General features: G+C 50.9%; 6 protein-coding genes across 6 annotated transcripts; 2 read left to right on the forward strand and 4 right to left on the reverse strand.

The window, feature by feature from the left end:
• Positions 1-913: 913 nt before the first annotated feature.
• Positions 914-1,815, reverse strand: INS49_013586 (uncharacterized protein; the record flags this gene model as incomplete). Its single annotated transcript, XM_043174283.1, has 4 exons — positions 914-1,300; positions 1,361-1,425; positions 1,478-1,534; positions 1,596-1,815. 4 exons carry the CDS (start codon positions 1,813-1,815, stop codon positions 914-916), a joined length of 729 nt encoding a protein of 242 aa, XP_043021228.1.
• Positions 1,816-4,195: 2,380 nt separating this feature from the next.
• On the forward strand, positions 4,196-6,498 carry INS49_013587 (uncharacterized protein; the record flags this gene model as incomplete). The annotated part of the gene is made up of 5 exons (XM_043174284.1): positions 4,196-4,274; positions 4,347-4,600; positions 4,776-4,920; positions 4,983-5,031; positions 5,088-6,498. 5 exons carry the CDS (start codon positions 4,196-4,198, stop codon positions 6,496-6,498), a joined length of 1,938 nt encoding a protein of 645 aa, XP_043021229.1.
• A 2,361-nt stretch (positions 6,499-8,859) lies between these two features.
• On the forward strand, positions 8,860-10,180 carry INS49_013588 (uncharacterized protein; the record flags this gene model as incomplete). The annotated part of the gene is made up of 3 exons (XM_043174285.1): positions 8,860-9,182; positions 9,268-9,540; positions 9,793-10,180. 3 exons carry the CDS (start codon positions 8,860-8,862, stop codon positions 10,178-10,180), a joined length of 984 nt encoding a protein of 327 aa, XP_043021230.1.
• Positions 10,181-10,765: 585 nt separating this feature from the next.
• Positions 10,766-12,071, reverse strand: INS49_013589 (uncharacterized protein; the record flags this gene model as incomplete). Its single annotated transcript, XM_043174286.1, has 4 exons — positions 10,766-11,346; positions 11,419-11,456; positions 11,518-11,789; positions 11,841-12,071. 4 exons carry the CDS (start codon positions 12,069-12,071, stop codon positions 10,766-10,768), a joined length of 1,122 nt encoding a protein of 373 aa, XP_043021231.1.
• Positions 12,072-12,964: 893 nt separating this feature from the next.
• Positions 12,965-14,872, reverse strand: INS49_013590 (uncharacterized protein; the record flags this gene model as incomplete). The annotated part of the gene is made up of 4 exons (XM_043174287.1): positions 12,965-13,012; positions 13,069-14,361; positions 14,415-14,767; positions 14,821-14,872. The coding sequence occupies 4 exons, from the start codon at positions 14,870-14,872 to the stop codon at positions 12,965-12,967; spliced, it is 1,746 nt and encodes a 581-aa protein (XP_043021232.1).
• Positions 14,873-16,248: 1,376 nt separating this feature from the next.
• INS49_013591 (uncharacterized protein) lies at positions 16,249-16,569 on the reverse strand (the record flags this gene model as incomplete). The annotated part of the gene is made up of 2 exons (XM_043174288.1): positions 16,249-16,450; positions 16,511-16,569. The coding sequence occupies 2 exons, from the start codon at positions 16,567-16,569 to the stop codon at positions 16,249-16,251; spliced, it is 261 nt and encodes an 86-aa protein (XP_043021233.1).
• Positions 16,570-17,864: the final 1,295 nt, after the last annotated feature.

Raw genomic sequence — 17,864 nt, forward strand, 5'->3', positions numbered from 1 at the left:
CTTCGGACCTGAGAATGCATGGCAAAGCATTGAAGCGAACAATCCCCCCTCAAATGTTCAATTAAAGTGGCATCATGTGTGATCAGATTCATATGTCCAAGCGTGTCAGCGTCTTGACTATTGCAAAACAATGTAGGTGCGACCGTGACGCAATGTGTCAATTTCATATTGTCAACAACGGGGTACCACTTCTATTACCGAGAAGTAGTTATAAGGCTAAACTTTTTAATGAGCACAAGTCTACCTGATTCGTATCATACACATCCACCACAGCATTTGGATTATGAGTGCGATCTTGTCACACTAGCCTTTCGGAAGATTTTCGGATACACTCTTCCCTTGAAAATCCGACCGTACAAGTGATGCCGTCATTATTTGTGTGCAGTGAGCTCAGGGTCCCCTCTGGCACCGTAATATGAGAGTTGAGAATTGCTGAGTCTGAGAGCTCGTGCCACTGTGGCTGCCGCTTTTGAGGGGAGCCAAAAGTTTCCAGCGCCGGCTTCTGCCTCCAATTCTCCTGGTTGGAGTCGTAAATGCGGCTTTTGCTTCCTCTACTGCTGCCGGTGAGTCTGGATCGGATCGACTTGTAGAAAGAAGTTTCGGACACGTGAACTCGGAGAAAATTAGCAAAGGCAGGCATTGATCCGACTATGATGGCAACGTTATTTTCAACGATTCTGGTTTTCAACGAACGACAGTCAGCTTCTAGGAATTTGTATAGTGGGATGACGTGGATAGTTCAGGATATGCTGACATTGTGATGGCAATCCGGCCTGACTGCCAGCCGCTGTCCCGCATTCCAAGCAGTTTTACTCGAAATACCAGGCAAATGACACTGGCTACAATGCCCCTGAACTCAGTTAGCACTCGGCCCCGAAGCAGTGTCACAATACTGCAGTAGAAAGAGAGTGGCTTACATGAAGGCTGTTGCAAACAATGCTAGAAGCTGGATTCGTTTTGACAGGGCCATGTTGAGAGAAAAAAGAGTTGGCAGGGGTAGGACGAAAACATAGATGTCTACGACAACAGACGCAGCGCCAATGGCAATTCCACCGGGAATCCCTTTCGTTGGAAGGTCCGACAATATCAATTCCTCCCAAGTCTGTCCGACGTGTGGAGCGTCGAAATAGCAGAGAGCAAGACTTGGGGGAAAGTATGCCAGGAACGCAATTACTAGGCCGACTTTGGAGCCGATCCTGATAGTTTTATTGACAGAAAAGATTTGGAGGTAAAAAAGAAACATAGCTGCTTTGGGGAAGAAGAGGGCAGGCCCAACCAGCAGAACCTCAGTGAGGACCAGCTAAACCCGAATTGTCGTTAGATGTGCTGTTCTATGTGCTGAATAATCGGACATTCTCACTTTGAGGTACCTCACGTCCATCCAGCAAATAGGGGTGTCCCACGGGTGGCGATAGTACTTTGATACTGCAAGTAGGTCAGTATTGCGTGCATTGGCATGACGACATGGGCAGCTCACAAGAGAGGACAATGCCTGCAATTGAGATATTGAGGACCAGACCGACGATCATGAAATCTACTCGCTAGTCAACAAGCCATAACTTAGACGTACCGTGCCATTTTGTTACCGCACTCACAGTCTGCCAGCTTGAGAGCTGTTCTATTGGCATAGAGTCGCCCAGAGGTGATCACGATTGCAAACGGAGTCATCATTGCTATCATGGCAATGAGGGCTGATTTCAAGGACGGCGGGTTCTCGAAGTTTGGGGGGAGTCCATCAGGATGACTGGCGAGTGGAACTGCACACAAGTCGAGGCCCGAAAATGCATCCAAGCCGGATTGTCTGGGAACTGACATGATGGCTGTGATTAAAACCAATCCCGCTAATGAAACGGCGACAGGACTTCCGTGACTTTGATCGACCAAGAGGAAGAGCCCGCTTAAGTATTGCGGTGCTCTGCTTCGTGGAATATGAAGATGAGTGGTAGGGACTTCAGAAGTCGTGGAAGAGATTTGAAACCCAACTAGCAAGCCACATTATTTGTGGTCGAGCTCCATCTACAGAGTGCAGGAGTCCGACTGCAGAGGTGGGGGCCAAAGCCACTTGGATTGTTAGCTAAACAAATCTATCGAATTGCTGCCAAAGGTTTTGGGGTCTGAAGGATGCCCAACACACCACCGAATCTTTTCTTCGGTCTGGACCGGTATTCGTCAAGCACTGCAGTGACCTGGAAGCAATGGGCTGACACAGTGGACGCATACCAATCCAATGATTCGACTGAAGTGACTGATGACGGGCATGGCTTATGTTGTACAGCGCCAGAGCCCATTTTGATTCAACTCCTTTGATGTCACAAACGGCAAGGTTGAGGATCACCCTCACAAATTAGGCCAGATGTGCTGGATGGATGGATGGATGGATGGATGGATGGATGATCGTTTAGGGAAATGGAAGCGAATGCAAAGTCCTACCTGGCGCTCAATCATGCACATCTTGCTGATCGGCAGATTGCTTTTTCCATAGGCGTGGCAGAATCATAAGACACACGATCCATCATAACTATAAATAAGTTGTGCCCTTCTCTCACGAGGCTCGCCCGAGCCTTAGACCTGTGGAACAGCCTTTGCCATGGTGGCGTGCTAGACCTGCATGGGAAAACTAACCATCTGACATGCAGTTCAAAGTAACGTGACGCACATGTGGGATTCAGAGTTACATCATCGCCCGATTATAGATTGCGTTCTAGGTGCACAAAACTCAAGAGCCTCACTTTTTGTAGTTGAACCGGTGACCGGTCAATGGCGTTTGCCTCAAGAACCAGCTGAAACCAAGACACTTGGACTTGGCAGTAGATACTCCCTCGGCCAGCTGCAGCCTTGGGCAATTGACCCCACTGCGACGAGGACTTGCCCCGGATCTGGATGGAACTCCTGTGCTCGTGCAACCCCATTTCAATCCCATTTCAAAGCACCTTGCGGCTGTCCCCAACCTTGGATCCAACACTCACACACTCAAGGGCCTGATGTTCTCTATTTACCCGAAGTAGCTGTACATCCATCCAAGTGCCTCTCTTCGGCCGGGACATAGAATTGCAAGCGCCTCATCTTCTCCCCGGGAGGGCGTGAATTGTCAAGCACATTTGCGCCAACACGGTTGGTAAGACCGTGAAATGTGAGAACACTCCTTGGTCAACTTGCTACTTGACGACTACAACTCCGGAAGCAAGTAAATCCGGACTTGACGATACGCTTTTGAGAACAACGTCGTAGACAAATGAAAGACAGAGAAACCCAGGCATGTTGTAAGGCCTTTGTGACAATTTGTTGTTCTTGTCCGGTGTTCAATCGGGCTCATTTCTATCCAACACCTATCAGAGCCACCTTTAGAATGATAAGGTTGTATTACTATAGGTTGGATTAGAGAACATGTGGATTCCTGCCAGGTAAACGCATGGCATCTACGATGTCTGACGAATTGTCATTCCAATCATCATTCTTCTGCGGTCATTTGAAATGTGATTATTCGCATGCCAAGTCGTTACACCGAAAGCGCCCGAGGCAGTGAAGCCAACAGTAGGAGGCGTAACCCAACGTTGATGCATTGAACCCCTGCCTAGCCGATTACTTGTGCAAATAAAATCTGTAGTGATACCCGAGCCAATCTTTTGATCAGTCACCGTGCTTCCGAACACCCAAAACTTTTGTATGTAGAGCGACATTGGCCGAGTGAGACATAAAATTTGTGCCTAGGTAGCCGTGAATGTTGCGAGCCCGCATTTGTGAGCCTGACCACGCTGCAGGCCGGAAGGATCAGCGTGACATTCTGAAGAGGTGACCAGTGACAGAAATGGGGGCGTTTATCAATTTCCCAGGGCTGTGCTCACCTCCACCTGCATATTGTGAATTTGCTGTAAGCTGACCGGTCTGATGAACGGCGGCTTGAGACATTGCACAGCATGGCGCCACAGATCATTGACCAACCACATCTACCTTCGCTTCCTTTGTGTACGACTCTGCCTGAGACAGCTGAACCCAAGTCGCACCTGCCACATCGGAGCCTGCCGCATCCTTCGCTTGTATTGGGTTTTCTCAGCCAGTCACTGCCATCATTCACTTTCTTTTCATCTGCTCGCTCCGCTTCTTTCCGACGTCCACTCTAAGTGATAAACCGTTTTCGGCATATTCCTTTTTCGAACGTTGACCAGACTGAAGCCCTAGTTTGCGTTCACCTCTCATGATGTGGCCATTCTCATCCTATCCAGAATGCTCGCCTTCTCAGGTCGACGGCAAGACATATGACTATGTTATTGTTGGAGGTAGGTGCCCCTCTTGCCACCACCTCTTAAGCCTTATTCACGTATTGAGAAACTCAAGCTCAACTCATCTAGGTGGAACTGCCGGCTGCGTGCTTGCGTCGCGCTTGTCTGAGGATTATGATGTTTCTGTCCTCGTGATAGAGAAAGGCTATGCCAAGGACAATGTTGTGTCACGCATGCCACTCCTCAGTCAGAACATGTTTCTCGGTGATACGTTGCAGGTTCAGAGTGACCGTTGGTCTGAGCCAATTTCTGGTGCCAACAGAAGAAGAAACCGCCTGTGGGCGGTAGAAGGAATCGGAGGCGCTACACGCATGAATGCAATGGTATGTGTTCATGAAACTTTCCAGTGAAGGTTCACCTGTGCTGAACCCGAATATTGGCACATTAAAACCGCTCTGTCCATTCCAGAAGCCAGGCGAGGGTCGCAGGAGCGGGAACAACACTCGACATCCCTCAAATTCTAGAATAACTTGAGCTAAATGGCTGTTAATCTCGCAGTTGTGGACTCGTGGCTTTCCAGGAGACTATGCCGCCTGGGCCGAGATGGGCCTCTACGATTGGAGCTATGAGAAGATGGAGCCGTATTTCCGCAAGATCGAAAATGCCGTTGCCCATCCCACGTCCAGTTCAAGGGGCCACCAAGGTAATAGCCTACCCTTCAGTGAAGTGAATGGATTATTTTCTGACGAAACATGGTTTCATCAGGACCAATCGAGATTCGGCAATTTTCATACCCGTTTCTGTGGATCAAATAGTAAGCTACACCCGCCGATAATGACCAAGTTTCACGAGTTCTGAATTGTGGTTCAGCCTCAACCAAGCTATCCAAAAGCTGGGCCTTCGCCTAGAGGAAGATATCAATGACCCTCATGCACCGGCTATGGGGTCTTTCATCTTCGATACAGCTATCGACAAGAGCGGAAGCCGCATCTCAGCGCTTACTGCATATCTCAGCGAAGCAGTGACTTCCGAGCGGCGTGACCGCCTTACGATATGTACAGGAGCCACTGCATCACGTTTGGAAGCTGACACTCGAACGCGTCTTGTCAAAGGTGTTTACATTCGATCCTCGAAGGATCCGGCTCGAGAATTCTTCGTCAGAGCACGACGCGAGGTCATAGTATGTTCTGGCGCAGTCTGTACACCTCAACTACTCCTGTTGAGTGGCATTGGACCGGCAGCATCAAGCCAGAAGTTCTCCATTCCCCTTGCAAAAGAGCTTCCTGCGGTGGGCGCTACGCTGTCAGACCACTACAGTGTTCCCATCATGCTTGAAGTCCCTAAGCAAGAGACATTCCACTTCCTGGATTCAATTATGGGTATTTGGCATATATTTCTTTGGCTCCTCTTTGGAAAAGGGCTTCTAAGCCTTAGTTCCATCCCTACCACGATTTACGTACGTACGGGCGCCATCGATGAAGATACCATGCAGGTCAAGAATTATGATGAATATGGTCACGACAACCTCAACGCTTCACTATCTCGAAATGTGCCAGACATCGAGGTCATGCTCATGCCCATGAACTCAATGGAGAGACCTGTCAACGGGCGTTCACACATGTCCCTCTACCCTACGTTAGTCCAACCGCAGGGATCAGGGCACGTGGAACTGGCTAGTACGAATGCATTTGCCCAACCTCGAGTCACCTATCCCATGTTCACAAATGAACATGATATCACATCTGCTAGACTTGCTGTTCGATTCACCATGCGATTAGCTAGCGAGTTCCATCAATCCGGCTATCCATATCCTGCGAAACTTGTCTTTGCTCCAGGTCAGGATCCTACCATCCTCGAAGAGTGGGAGAAAACAGCCCCAACCGACTACTTTCCGGTCCCGTTGCCCGCCGCAGCATCAATCTCAAGCGCAACGCATAAACCTCAGATCACCCTCGACCGCGAAAAGGAAGCCACTTCGGAAAATACAAAACACGTGGAAAAGACGTGGAAAACTTTGACCGACGACGAAATTGACGATTACATGAGAAGGGTAAGCCACACAAGTTTGCATTTCTCAGGCACGTGCCCGATGTCCAACGATGAAGTGTCAGGCGTCGTTGATCAAAGGCTGCGTGTCCACGGTTTTAGCAATTTGAGAATCGCAGACGCGAGCGTCTTCCCCAAGGTAACCAGCTGTCACACCATGGCACCAGTTATGGTGGTTGCTGAAAGATGTGCTGATATGGTTAAGGCGACATGGGAGGGAAGGAAATCGCAATAGATTTCGGAACTCTCTGGCCTTGTGATCCATTGCTTCTTGTCAAATGAAGCCTTTGAGAGATACTGAGACCACAGTGTTTATTTACATCGTCGAATTACTTTCGTTTCCCAATTAGAACTGATCGTCGCAATGAACTCCCACAGCGAGACCTTGAGAGTTCGATATCCTGCAGTTGAGCTAGAAAATGCCAAATACCACACATGTAGTTCCCTGCTAGGAAATGGAATGTTAAGTAAATATTACGGCTAGCAGGTATCTGTGTAACAGCCGTATTCTTCTCTGTACGAATATCCGTCTTCCACACTTAAGGCTGCGCGAAAACGGACAGTCGAGTGGAGATTTTGCCCACTTTTCTCGACCATCTGAGAAAGTGTCAGGTTCTCCAGGTCGCCTACAACCAGAAAAACGGATGCGAAACGAGAGGCCAGGCTCTGCATATTGCGGTTCATCAGTCGGAGGGCGGACAGACCGGTGGCGACTCGAGCAAAAGGACCTACGGTAGAACGCCTGAAGTTGTCAGGCTCCTGAGGATGCGGCGGCATCGCTGAGGCTCTCGGTTGCCAAGACGAACGCCTGCAGCCACTTGATCGATCACGATATACTTATGCTGACTGCATCCAATAGTGCCTTGAATTCTCTAACAAACTTGAAAGGTACTGGTACAAACGTGTGTACGCTGCCGGCTAGGTTGATTTAATACATCTTCAAGTTTCGTGTAAGGTGGGGGCAAAGCTGAAGATCTGGCCTTTCTATGGCGGCGAGAGCCCGCGCTTATTTTTGTGTCAGACCACCCGCAGCGTTGACAGCAGGCAGCTGCTTCAACCGTGTCTCACAAAATAGTATTGTTGGCTGGCTGGGCAGCTTGCTTCTTTCCGAACACGAAATCTTAGCACTTCACCCATGCTCTTACTGGAATCTGTGTTTCCGCCCCCCGCCCCCCTCCAAGGAAAAGCCTGAACCTGGTACGATCCCTCTGAAGAAAGACACAAGCTAGGTGACGGGCGATCGGTCGCCGTGGCAGTGCAGCTATAGCCCAGGTTTCCTCTAGTTCCAAACTCAGAGCTTATCACGTCAGCTTCGTCGTATGGAATGCAGCGTTTACGGCCGCCTTCCACCCTGCTCCTAAATCGTCATCGAGGCAACCGCTCATGAAAAGGTATACCTAGATATTTCTCGGCTGAAAAGAGTGCGTGGCCCAGCTGAGACTATCAATGAAAGCAATGGAACAGGAAACTTCGCCAATCAACGCCACCATCTTCAACATTGGCCACTATGAAACAGGGCAGCAGACCTGGACGCAAGGTAGCCAAGATATTTCCTTTCTGTTATGCAATGTGTTATTTCTGTTCTAATGATACAGTGCGCCCGCTCTTATGAGGCGTCTGTCTTCGCAAGGCTACGTACCTGACTATAGTATGGCGAATGGATGGTAGCACGCCCCACCCACGTCAACGCTATAAATATGGCTTGAGACATACAAATTCGACGCAGGACTCAAGATTTCGAGATGACTCAGAGTTGGTTCCTGTGTGGGCCAAGGCTGGATGTATTATCGGAATACCTAGGGTAGTTAGGTAAGGTTACATTCACTCATGCATTCCTCGGTCAGCTTTCTTCCCAGGAAAACCGCCTGATCAATTATAGACCTGTTGTTACCTGGGAAGCCTCACGGATCCTTTCTCGAAAATAGAAGCCCTGCCTCATGAGCTTCTGGACCCCATTATTACCTTGGTTGCCTCGCGAATCTTTTCTCAAATAACCTGTCATCGTACTCAAGTAGAAGTCCGAGTGTCTGGTAAGAGGCTTATATAGTCAATAGATTCCTTTGAAGAAGAAAAAATACCCAATACGCATAACTTTCTAACATCCAACGTCAATCTCAACCTTGGTGATAGCAATTTATCCTTTTGTTGCTTTGAAAGCCCTGAATTACCAGACCTACAATCCCTCGCGAACTAGAAAGGTCTCAAGATGGCTCTTGTACTACTGCTGCTGTTCGCCTCACTGGCTTACGTAGTCCTTCGAGCTTTCCTTATTTACACCCAGTGTCCAGGAGAACCACCATTGGCTGAGAGTTCCATACCCTTCTTCGGACCCATCTTCCAGATGGTGAGGCTTGGGACGAGATTTTATCCTGAGATGAAGTATGTGACCAGATTCATTCCCCACAATTCATTTGAGGATAATTCCGTGCCTGAGATCCTTGTGTGAAATTGCTCATAGATGTTTCGATTCAGGAGAAAGCACCGTCACGCAATATACACTTTGCGCATCCCCGGATCACGCCTGTACGTTGTGAACAGTGTTCCACTTATCACGGCGGTCCAAAAGCAATATCGGATCATCAGCTGGGCGCCTATCATGGGACATGCCATCAGTTGGATATCAGGTACTAGCGCCGACGCGAACGAAGCCATTTTGCGCGACGTTGTAACTGAGGACGGGTTTTGTCTTGGCATGAAAAAGGCCACATTCTCAACTCTGGCACCTGGCCTGTCCCTCGATTCCATGAACAGGCTGGCCATTTCCGCATTTACCAACGGCATGGATTCATTAGCAGAGGGACAATCGCAACCTGTGTCTTTTTATGCATGGGTTCGTTCTCAAATCGTCATCGCGACGACAGATGCCATCTATGGCGACCACAACCCGTTCCGGGACTATAGAGTTGAGAATGCTTGGAGGTGAGCCTCTCCGGTCCCCATAAACCTTCAGTCATTCTTGTACGGATCACAGTGGTCTCAAAGCTGATCTCATATTTCCTGACAGCCTTTACAAGCCTGGAATCCCTAACCTTGGTCCGAAGGCGCTCCCTTCCTTCCTCACCTCAAAATCGGTTCAGGCCCGGGAGTACGTCGTCCAGGCTTTTGTAAAATTCTTCCAAGCCGGATATCACGAACAAGGATCAAACCTGCTTCGAGATCGGTACAGATACATTGTGGAGACGCATCAAATCCGGGACCTTTCCGACCTAGCAAGGTTGGAACTTACCGGCGCTTTTGCCAGCATCGAGAATACTGTACCGACAGCTTTCTGGTTCTTGTATCGGCTTTTGTCGGATCCTGTGGTCCTGGAGGATTGTAGGAATGAGCTATATTCTCTCATACATGAGCAGAACGGAGTTTGTCTTGTTGATGTTGATTCGATCAAGACTTCATGCCCGATTTTACAGTCCACACTTCAGGAGACAATCAGGTACCATTCAGTAACTGTATCAGCTCGTATGGTCACAGAAGATTGTACAGTGGAGGGATACCTTTTCAAGAAAGGGAGCACGGTACTGATGCCAGCCAGTGCTGTCCACGTGGACAAAGACACCTGGGGCCTCAATGCGGACCGATTCAACCATACCCGCTTCGTCCACAAGTCACATGACTTCGCCGGCAAAGGTAGTAAGCGGATTGGGTTCCGTGGATTTGGCGGTGGATATCATTTATGCCCTGGCCGACACTTTTCTAGCACGGAAATGCTAAGTCTCGCTGCCATGCTTGTTCTGAGGTTCGACATAACACCTGTCCATGGGACCTGGGAGTCACTGGGGAAACACAAGACATCATTCACAGGGACTGCAGCACCAGTTCCGGTCAAAGACTTTCCTGTTATATTTGACCGAAGAGATAACAAGAAGTGGACATTCTCCGTGTCGGGCACCGGGGTCGAGATGGAGTTGCTAGCCGAATGACTGTTAGAGCTGATGATATTGCGATTTAATATCAATCCAATCGGGATAAATGCTTGATATTTCACATCCTCCCTGTACAATTACAATTACAATAAAGACTGCGGTCTAGCACAAACTGGCTGAGCAATGCACGCAGAGTTGTTAGCTAATATCCTGATGGTTGATCATTGCAGCAGAATAGGATGTAGCGTTGATATCCCCTCTACAATTAAACACCATAAGTTCCGCCCCAGATTGCGGAATGAAGTGACTGAAATTATCAGAATCAAGAACCATAGTTGCAGACCAATAAGCCAGTATTTCTGGACGTGGCAGTGAGGGTTCCAGCAGCTGACCCCTGACAGACGCGTCCAGAAGGAATTATGGGGTTTCTTCATCGAAAATCTATCATTGATTTGATTGTAGTCCAGATCTGCAGACTACAAGCTGCTCAGACTGTGTAGTAATTCTGGAGTTCTTTTTGTGTAATCCAAGCCCGGACCAGTGGTTCACCTGGGTATGCTAACAGAAAGGAGCAAGACGGAGCCACATCAGGCTCCTCACTTGCTACCCAGCACTCAGCGTATCAAGATTGTCCCTACCAAATCACTGAAGAGTGTAGACTTTGATCGTTCTCACACCGAACCACGACTCCTGGAAATCTCCGGGGTTGGCCGCCACATATCTCGCACAGATATTGTATCCCGTCTCCTCAGCACATGACTCCGTCCACTCGCTTCCAGACCCAGCCGTGTCGCCACAGAGATCAATGTTAAACACGATAGACTGGTTCTTAAAGGCCCGGTCAATGTCACAGAACGAGCCGCCCACGGACAGGCCCGGGAGGCCCCAGCCCTCGGGATCAGGCGCCCCCTGCAGGACATCAAGCGGCACCTGGCCCGGGTGCCACGTCCACATGCGAATGTAGTCGGACGTCCACTCCATGGCGTAGACGCCACCGCCTGGGGAGCCGTAGGGGCCCTCGTAGTCCGAGCTGGAGCAGCCGTCGTTGGTGCCGCTCGCGTAGACGTCGCAGCTCTCGGTCCGCTTGTAGTTGGCCATGTCGAAGCTGTGGAAGCCGAGGGCGCTGCCCATGTCGAAGGTGCAGTTGCCCGTCGTCGCGTTGTGGTCCGTGTGCAGGGTCTGCCGGTTGAACTTGTAGGCGTTCCACTGCTCGTAGATGTCGACTGGGTGGCTCGGTGGTCAGTTTCACGTTTACTCACTTGATGATCGGACAGGCAAGGGCGCAAAACACTTACCTTCTCCGCTCTCTGGCCAGTTCGGTCCGTACATCCAACTATGTCGAGGCTGTCAGTTTCGACGTCCGGTGCTGGAGCCCTCGGGGCACTGCGGCTTACTAGGCTGGCCATGTCCCGCACTGGGCCTTTGGCAGTTGCGAGAAGTCGGCAATGACCAGGCCGTGGTTGTAGGTCGCGGTGCTCTCGATCCTGACACTTTTCCGACCGTAGCCCAGCGGGTCCTCGATCACCGTCTTGTAATCAACCATGATGGCCGCCACGTCACCCACCATCTGCACAAGACCGATTCGCTCGGCTTCAGACCGGTTCTGGTAGAGGACAAAGCCATGGGTCGGGTCGACATCGGTGTACTGGTCTGTGCCCGTGCGACTCTGAGCTCAAGTTAGCACAGTTAAAAATGTCTTGGTCCTGCGCGTGCTCACCTCGACGAAAGAAAACTTGTCGAAGAAGTTGGTGTAGTCATACAGGTCAGACAGCTTGTATATACCAGGTACCCTGCTGGAGTTGGTGTCATTTCGCGTGAACAGATCACGATGTGAGAGAAGCGGCAGGTTATTGGTCGCGATCCCACCAACATGAGCGGGCGCGTGGGCATGCGCGTCGCAGGAAGCAGCAAGGGCCACCACAAGGAGAACAACAGACAACAGCAGCATATTGAACGAGGGTAAGGTGCTCGTGGGAGCTGTCTCTAGAAGGAGAAGAAATGACGATGATGGCCTTGATATGTGCTTGCGTTGCACCTGAATGAAAATGCGTATGAGGACCAGGTGTGTCTAGGTGGCGCCTGGCTAACCATGCACCATCCCGCAGCTGTCTTCGGAACCCTGCATGGGAGATAAGCAGTGCCAGACAACTGGATGTCCAGGGCCGCCTGTGGACATTAACGAAATGGGCAAATTAAGCCCTGGCCCTGGCTGGAAACCAATCATTCACCACTGCAACTTATCCCAGACTTTTCATGATCAAAGTGTAATGTCGATCGCGAAAGTCTGCATCAATAGGAGGCCGTAGGTCCAATAAGGGTGAAGGCCTGCATAAGCTTTGGCTTGGAGCCTCTCCCTTTTACCAGCTGGAGGGGTCACTCTTTGCATGAACCCCCTCTATGACATCCTTGATGCAGTCAGTAAAGCTTTAGTAATCATGACCCAGGTAGGCCAGCACTACTCCCACGCTGTGATGGCCTGCACCCAGGCATTAGAGGAGGGGTCAGCCAGCTTAAAACATCTCTAGCAAATTCTCCAACTCGCAGTATCATATGACTCTGCCAAGAGCAGTTTCTGGTAAGCTTTCCGACAAACTGCTTAGTTCACCAGGCGGAACCTTATTGTCAACTCTTTGAGAAGCAGCGGAATTTCCCCTGCGAAGTTTGGTGCTCGGGACTGTTGTGCGGCATCGAGGTTTATTGATATCAGAAAAAGAACGAGTTATGACTGCACGTGTTATTTTCCTATGGATATCCTTTCCCAGATCATCCCTCACAGCAATTTGGCCCCAGTCCTCCATCCAAACCACTTTAGGTAGCGATTTCCTGAGAAAGCATCCCGGATCAAGCGTAGTATAGATCTGGGTAAGCAGCCTTGATCATATCGGCTCCCTATATCAACACATGTCAGCGGCTTGTACACAAACGATCGCACGAGGCATAAATACCTTTTCTCCTATCATGTACACCGAATTCTGAATACGACAGTCCGGGATGACAGGGATCACCGAAGCATCGATGACACGGAGCTTGTCGACACCAAAGACCTTGAGCTTGCTGCCCACCACCCCCTGGCCGATGTCCTTGCCCAGCCGGCACGTGCCGCACGGGTGGAAGCCAGTCTGGAAGCGCTCCTTGATCATGGTGTTCAGGGCCTCGTCCGAGTTCCGGGGGATCGGGAAGGGGTAGTCCTCGCCGATGATGTCCCTCATGCCCTCGCCGTTCATCACTATGTCGTCCACGAAGCGCAGGCCCTGGCGCAGGGCGATGATGTCCAGCTTGTCCTCGAGGAAGTTGAGGTTGATGCTCGGGTCCTCGAGCGGGTCCGCGGACCGGAGCGTGACGACGCCGCTCCTCGACAGCGGGCGCAGCAGGTCCACGATGACGGTGAGCCAGTCGCCCTCGGGCGGGCAGGGGATGTGCCACTGGAAGGCGTCCGAGAACATGGGCACGAAGTCGATCTCGAAGTGCGGCTGCCCGCCCGGGCCGAACGGGTCCACGCCGCCGTTGGCCTGCTTGTACGCGGCGTACTCGGCGTCCTGCTCCAGCCACGAGTCGATGCGCGGGAGCCCGACGAGCTCGAGGAGACCGCTGGTGTACGGGCCCCTGTTCGAGTTGTTGTACGCGGAGACTGCGGCGTCGTGCGCCGCGCCGGGGCGGAGGAGGTGGCCGTCCAGGCCGTAGCCGTCTTTGAGCCTGAACACGTGGGGTATGATCGGATGGTCGAGCAGGTTTTGGCCCACGTTCTCCGAGGCCACGACTTGGTCGATTCCGAAGTCTTTGAGGGTCTTCTTCGGGCCGATTCCGGAGAGCATCAAAAGCTTGGGAGTTTCGAAGACTCCTGAAGAGACGATGACCTCGCAGTTGGCATAGAAGGAGTAGGTCTCGCCGTCGGGGCCCGTAACTTCGATGCCCTTCGCCTTGCCGTCTTCGATGACGATCTTTCTGGAGTTCGTCCTCGACAGAACAGCTACGTTTCCCTTGCCCTTCAGATACATCCAGCTCGAAGAACGCTTTCCATTGTAAATGGAGTTGGTGCACTTCCACAACCCCCTCATGGTGCCGCCGTGAACATCGTCGGTCAGTTCTTGGCCCTTGCTGACCCATGCGGTTTCCAAGGCGTCGCGGAAGGGCTTCAGCTCAGGGATCAGGTCCGAGTGCGAAACTGGAAGAGGTCCGTTCTGGCCGATGTACTGGAGTTTGGGGCTGTAGATTTCACGTTCATCGTGGTATTTCGCAGGCTAGGTAACTTTCAGCAGATGGCTTCTTCATGAAAGATCAATCCAACCCTTACCTTGTAGAGGTACTCCTTGACGTTGTCCCAAGTCCACTCATCGCCCCCAAACTCGCTCCAGTCATCAAAGGTTGCAGCGCTACCAGGGATCCAGGTGTAGTAGTTGAGACAGCTGCTGCCTCCCAGGACCTTGCCGCGAGTGTTGGGCTTCTCGATTCTGGTGTATTCCGGCCGGTCTACCATGGTCGTCTTGTACTGCCAGTCATACTTGCTTCCGCGAAGCTCGAAGGCTCGGGCAGGAGTTGTGATAGCATCGATGTCCTCCGGATTGCCTATGCCCGCCTCGATGATGAGTACGTTGACATTGGCATTCTCTGCAAGTCGACCGGCCACGACGCAGCCAGCGGTACCACCTGTGGCTGACGATTAATTACCACCCAAATGATATTTGCCTGCTATCACGTACCTCCAACGACTATGAAGTCGAAGTTCTTGGGCGCTTCAGTGATCGTAGGCATGTTGGGCACTGGTCTAGTTGAGCGATCTGTTAGGCAAATAGGAAGCTGAGTACTGAGTGTTGCAATGGTGTTCGAGTATGATCTTGAGAAGCTGAGGACTCCGAGTGACTGCCATTAGGATCGGGCATGATGGAAGACGGAGGCCCTTCTTATATTCTCAGATGGATGCGCCATGTTGCGTATCACGATGTGGTGTTTTGCAGACACCTTAGGCAGACCAATCTTTCCAGCCTAGTACGGCGTCATTTTTGCTACTTGGCCCTCCTGCAGGCGTGCATGCAGATTACTTGCGATGGTCAGGGCACGTAGCCAGACGATTCAGCCAAAGCGTGTCCACCGGTGCATGCCGTGCTACGATACCGGCATCACCGGCCTCGCGTCTCAGGCTTGTTCGCGACTGGAGCTAGATCGGACTATCATGTCGGTGAGTAAGATCGAGCCTTTGGAGGTGGACGCCATGCATGGACTCACAGACATATGTTGGGCAACCAAGCGTTGATTTCTGTGAGGCACGGAATTGGCTCGGGGTTGGGCAGTTTGGCCGTGTAACCAGTCCATCTGGCAATGCAGTGAGTAAGCACCCCTGGACGGAAATGCTAAGCTTTCGCCATTGGCCTGGCTAACACAACCTCCGAGAAGGCCCACACACCTGGCACAAACTCGGCATTCCAGGCGGTCCCTTGACGCTCCCAAATTGGCCGACAGAACGAGCACCGAAATGCAGAGGTTTGCCTACTACGTGTAACTTGCAAGACATTTGTTTCCATTTCAATGTTGCATTGTGAGACTGGTCCATATGTCTGATACTCTCGAATTTTGCGGAGGAGAATTTGATCAATTGCGTTTACTGCGCGATTGAGAATCGCACAGTAGTAGTCCGAGAAGCCGGAGCAGCTCCGAGGACTTATGTACACCTGGTGTGATTGAAGACAGCCACTCAATACTAAACTTTTCAAAGATGCAGAAGACAGTGCAGACAAAGGTACATACGGAGTCGCACATACGCAGTTCAAATTTTCAGTGCAGTTTCAGGGCACAGCCGAATCTCGAGAACTCCTGCGCTGGCTTGCTGCAAGCAAGTCAGCACCTATGTGAGATGGATTCAATGATTTACTACAAGTACTATAAACGACACTATTGGAAGTGACGGTAAGAAAAGGTACTAACGGACACGTCCATTTGAGTGAGCTTCACAGATTACTATGCGATCAGTCTTGTGCGTATGTGTTGTCATTGTTTAGGGTATCTTTATCTGTTCCTCCTTCCGTAGTGATTGAATAACTCCAACACCGAAATCACCTTGCCGTCGGTCGCTCAACAACCGTCTCAGCATTCCTGACCGTTGTGAAATTAACACTCAAACCCCCCCTGCAAAATCATCTTGGAGTACCAGAATACGACTGTTGGTACATGGCCTGACCAGCCTGCGCGTTGAATTGTTGGTCGAAGGTATCAAGACGGTACCTCATCTCTTGGCGTCGCTGGTCAGTCGACACTGGAGCGCACTGGTACTGCATTTCCGGGACAGATCTCGTGTCATAAATGAAGGGGCCAAGCATGCCGCCTCCTTGTGATTTCCTGTAACCTGTCAATCTTCTGCCATGGCGTTACCGTAGGGTAGTGATAGGTCAGACATACTTGTGTGAAGAAGAACTGTAGGAGTTGTTCGATCCGTTGTGTTTGGATTGGTGACCCATTGTGATGGTCGGTTTGGGAAGACTTTATGATTGATGATGGACAGTTTTGCGAGTTTAGCTTCTGCTGGTAACTTGTGGAGTATGCGTGCAAATGATGTTGCTGTTGGAAGCCAGCTGCTCCCTCCAGCTCAAGGTTCAGCATTATTTTGGCCATATTTATATGGCGACTGTCACTCTTTGAAGCCATCGCCATGTTTAACGTCGCAAGAGAATATAAGAGTTCATGATTTGATACTATGTTGATGCTCCTTGAGTATGGCATGACTTCAAACAGCTCTGATTCAGGTTACTGTAGGCCAATCAGGAAGGGGGCTAGGGATGCAGGTGTGCATCCTTTACATATCACTTAACCGGTTTCAGCGATGTTCATGTACCTAATCTGCAATTGGAGAAGATCTCCAATTATTTCTATGGAAAAGACAATTGAGCCAGGCGGTCTGCGTGGGCCTGCGCGATTTGTGATTGCGATCCCTCGAGTTTGCGCACCAGCTTCCAGCAACATTCACAGAGGAAGCCCACGATCTTATATGATTGAGTCGATGCTTAACTCGCCGTCAGTGAGAATAGACCGGAAATTGGCTGGGACGCTTGAGGAGATGCCCGCGTCTTATATATTTGGTCCATGGTCGGGGTCTCCTGAGGCCGGGGAGCTCCCAAGGCACTCGTATCGTGTGCTGACGAGGCTGGGGAGGGATTACCATCCCGATCAAAAGGCTAATTCACCGTTGAATTCATTCAAGTCTGTCTGAAACGCCATGCATGGTGCCTGGCGGTCAGCCGAGGCAACCTGGCTGTGTGCCCAAGTGTGGTGGGGCGGTTGCAGTAGGGTCCAGTAACACCATTTCGGCCTGGTGCTGACCGAAGGTGGTGGGACTTATGCAAGCCAAGCAGCTGAGCAAGTGTAAAAATGGTCCTCCGCCCCCAAGTTTGAGCCCCGGACAGCGCAGGATTACGCCATGCGTCGGTGAGCCCAGGTTCGCATGGAATGAGGCTCTGTACGTGGGGGGTGCCCATGTGTTGTAGGGCTAAGCCCATAGGCATTAAGAAGGTTTCGGGTTCTTCATCCTTAGATCTTCTCAGCATTTACGACAATCCATTGCAGTTATCACGCGAGGCATCAACTCTGTTTTTACCGGGGCTTATACGGGCGTGTCGTCGTAAGTCCACTTGGTTGTTTGAGCCTAGCCTGCCTTGTCTACAGGTCTGAATCCCGGCCACGACCAGAATATGGACAAAAAGGCCACGGGACGGTCTCAGTCCCCAGAAAAGGAGGAAGGGTGGGCGTCAAGGCCCGC

The sequence above is a fragment of the Diaporthe citri genome, assembly GCF_014595645.1.
Source record: "Diaporthe citri strain NFHF-8-4 chromosome Unknown scaffold_7, whole genome shotgun sequence".
NCBI classification, from domain to species: Eukaryota; Fungi; Ascomycota; class Sordariomycetes; order Diaporthales; family Diaporthaceae; genus Diaporthe; species Diaporthe citri.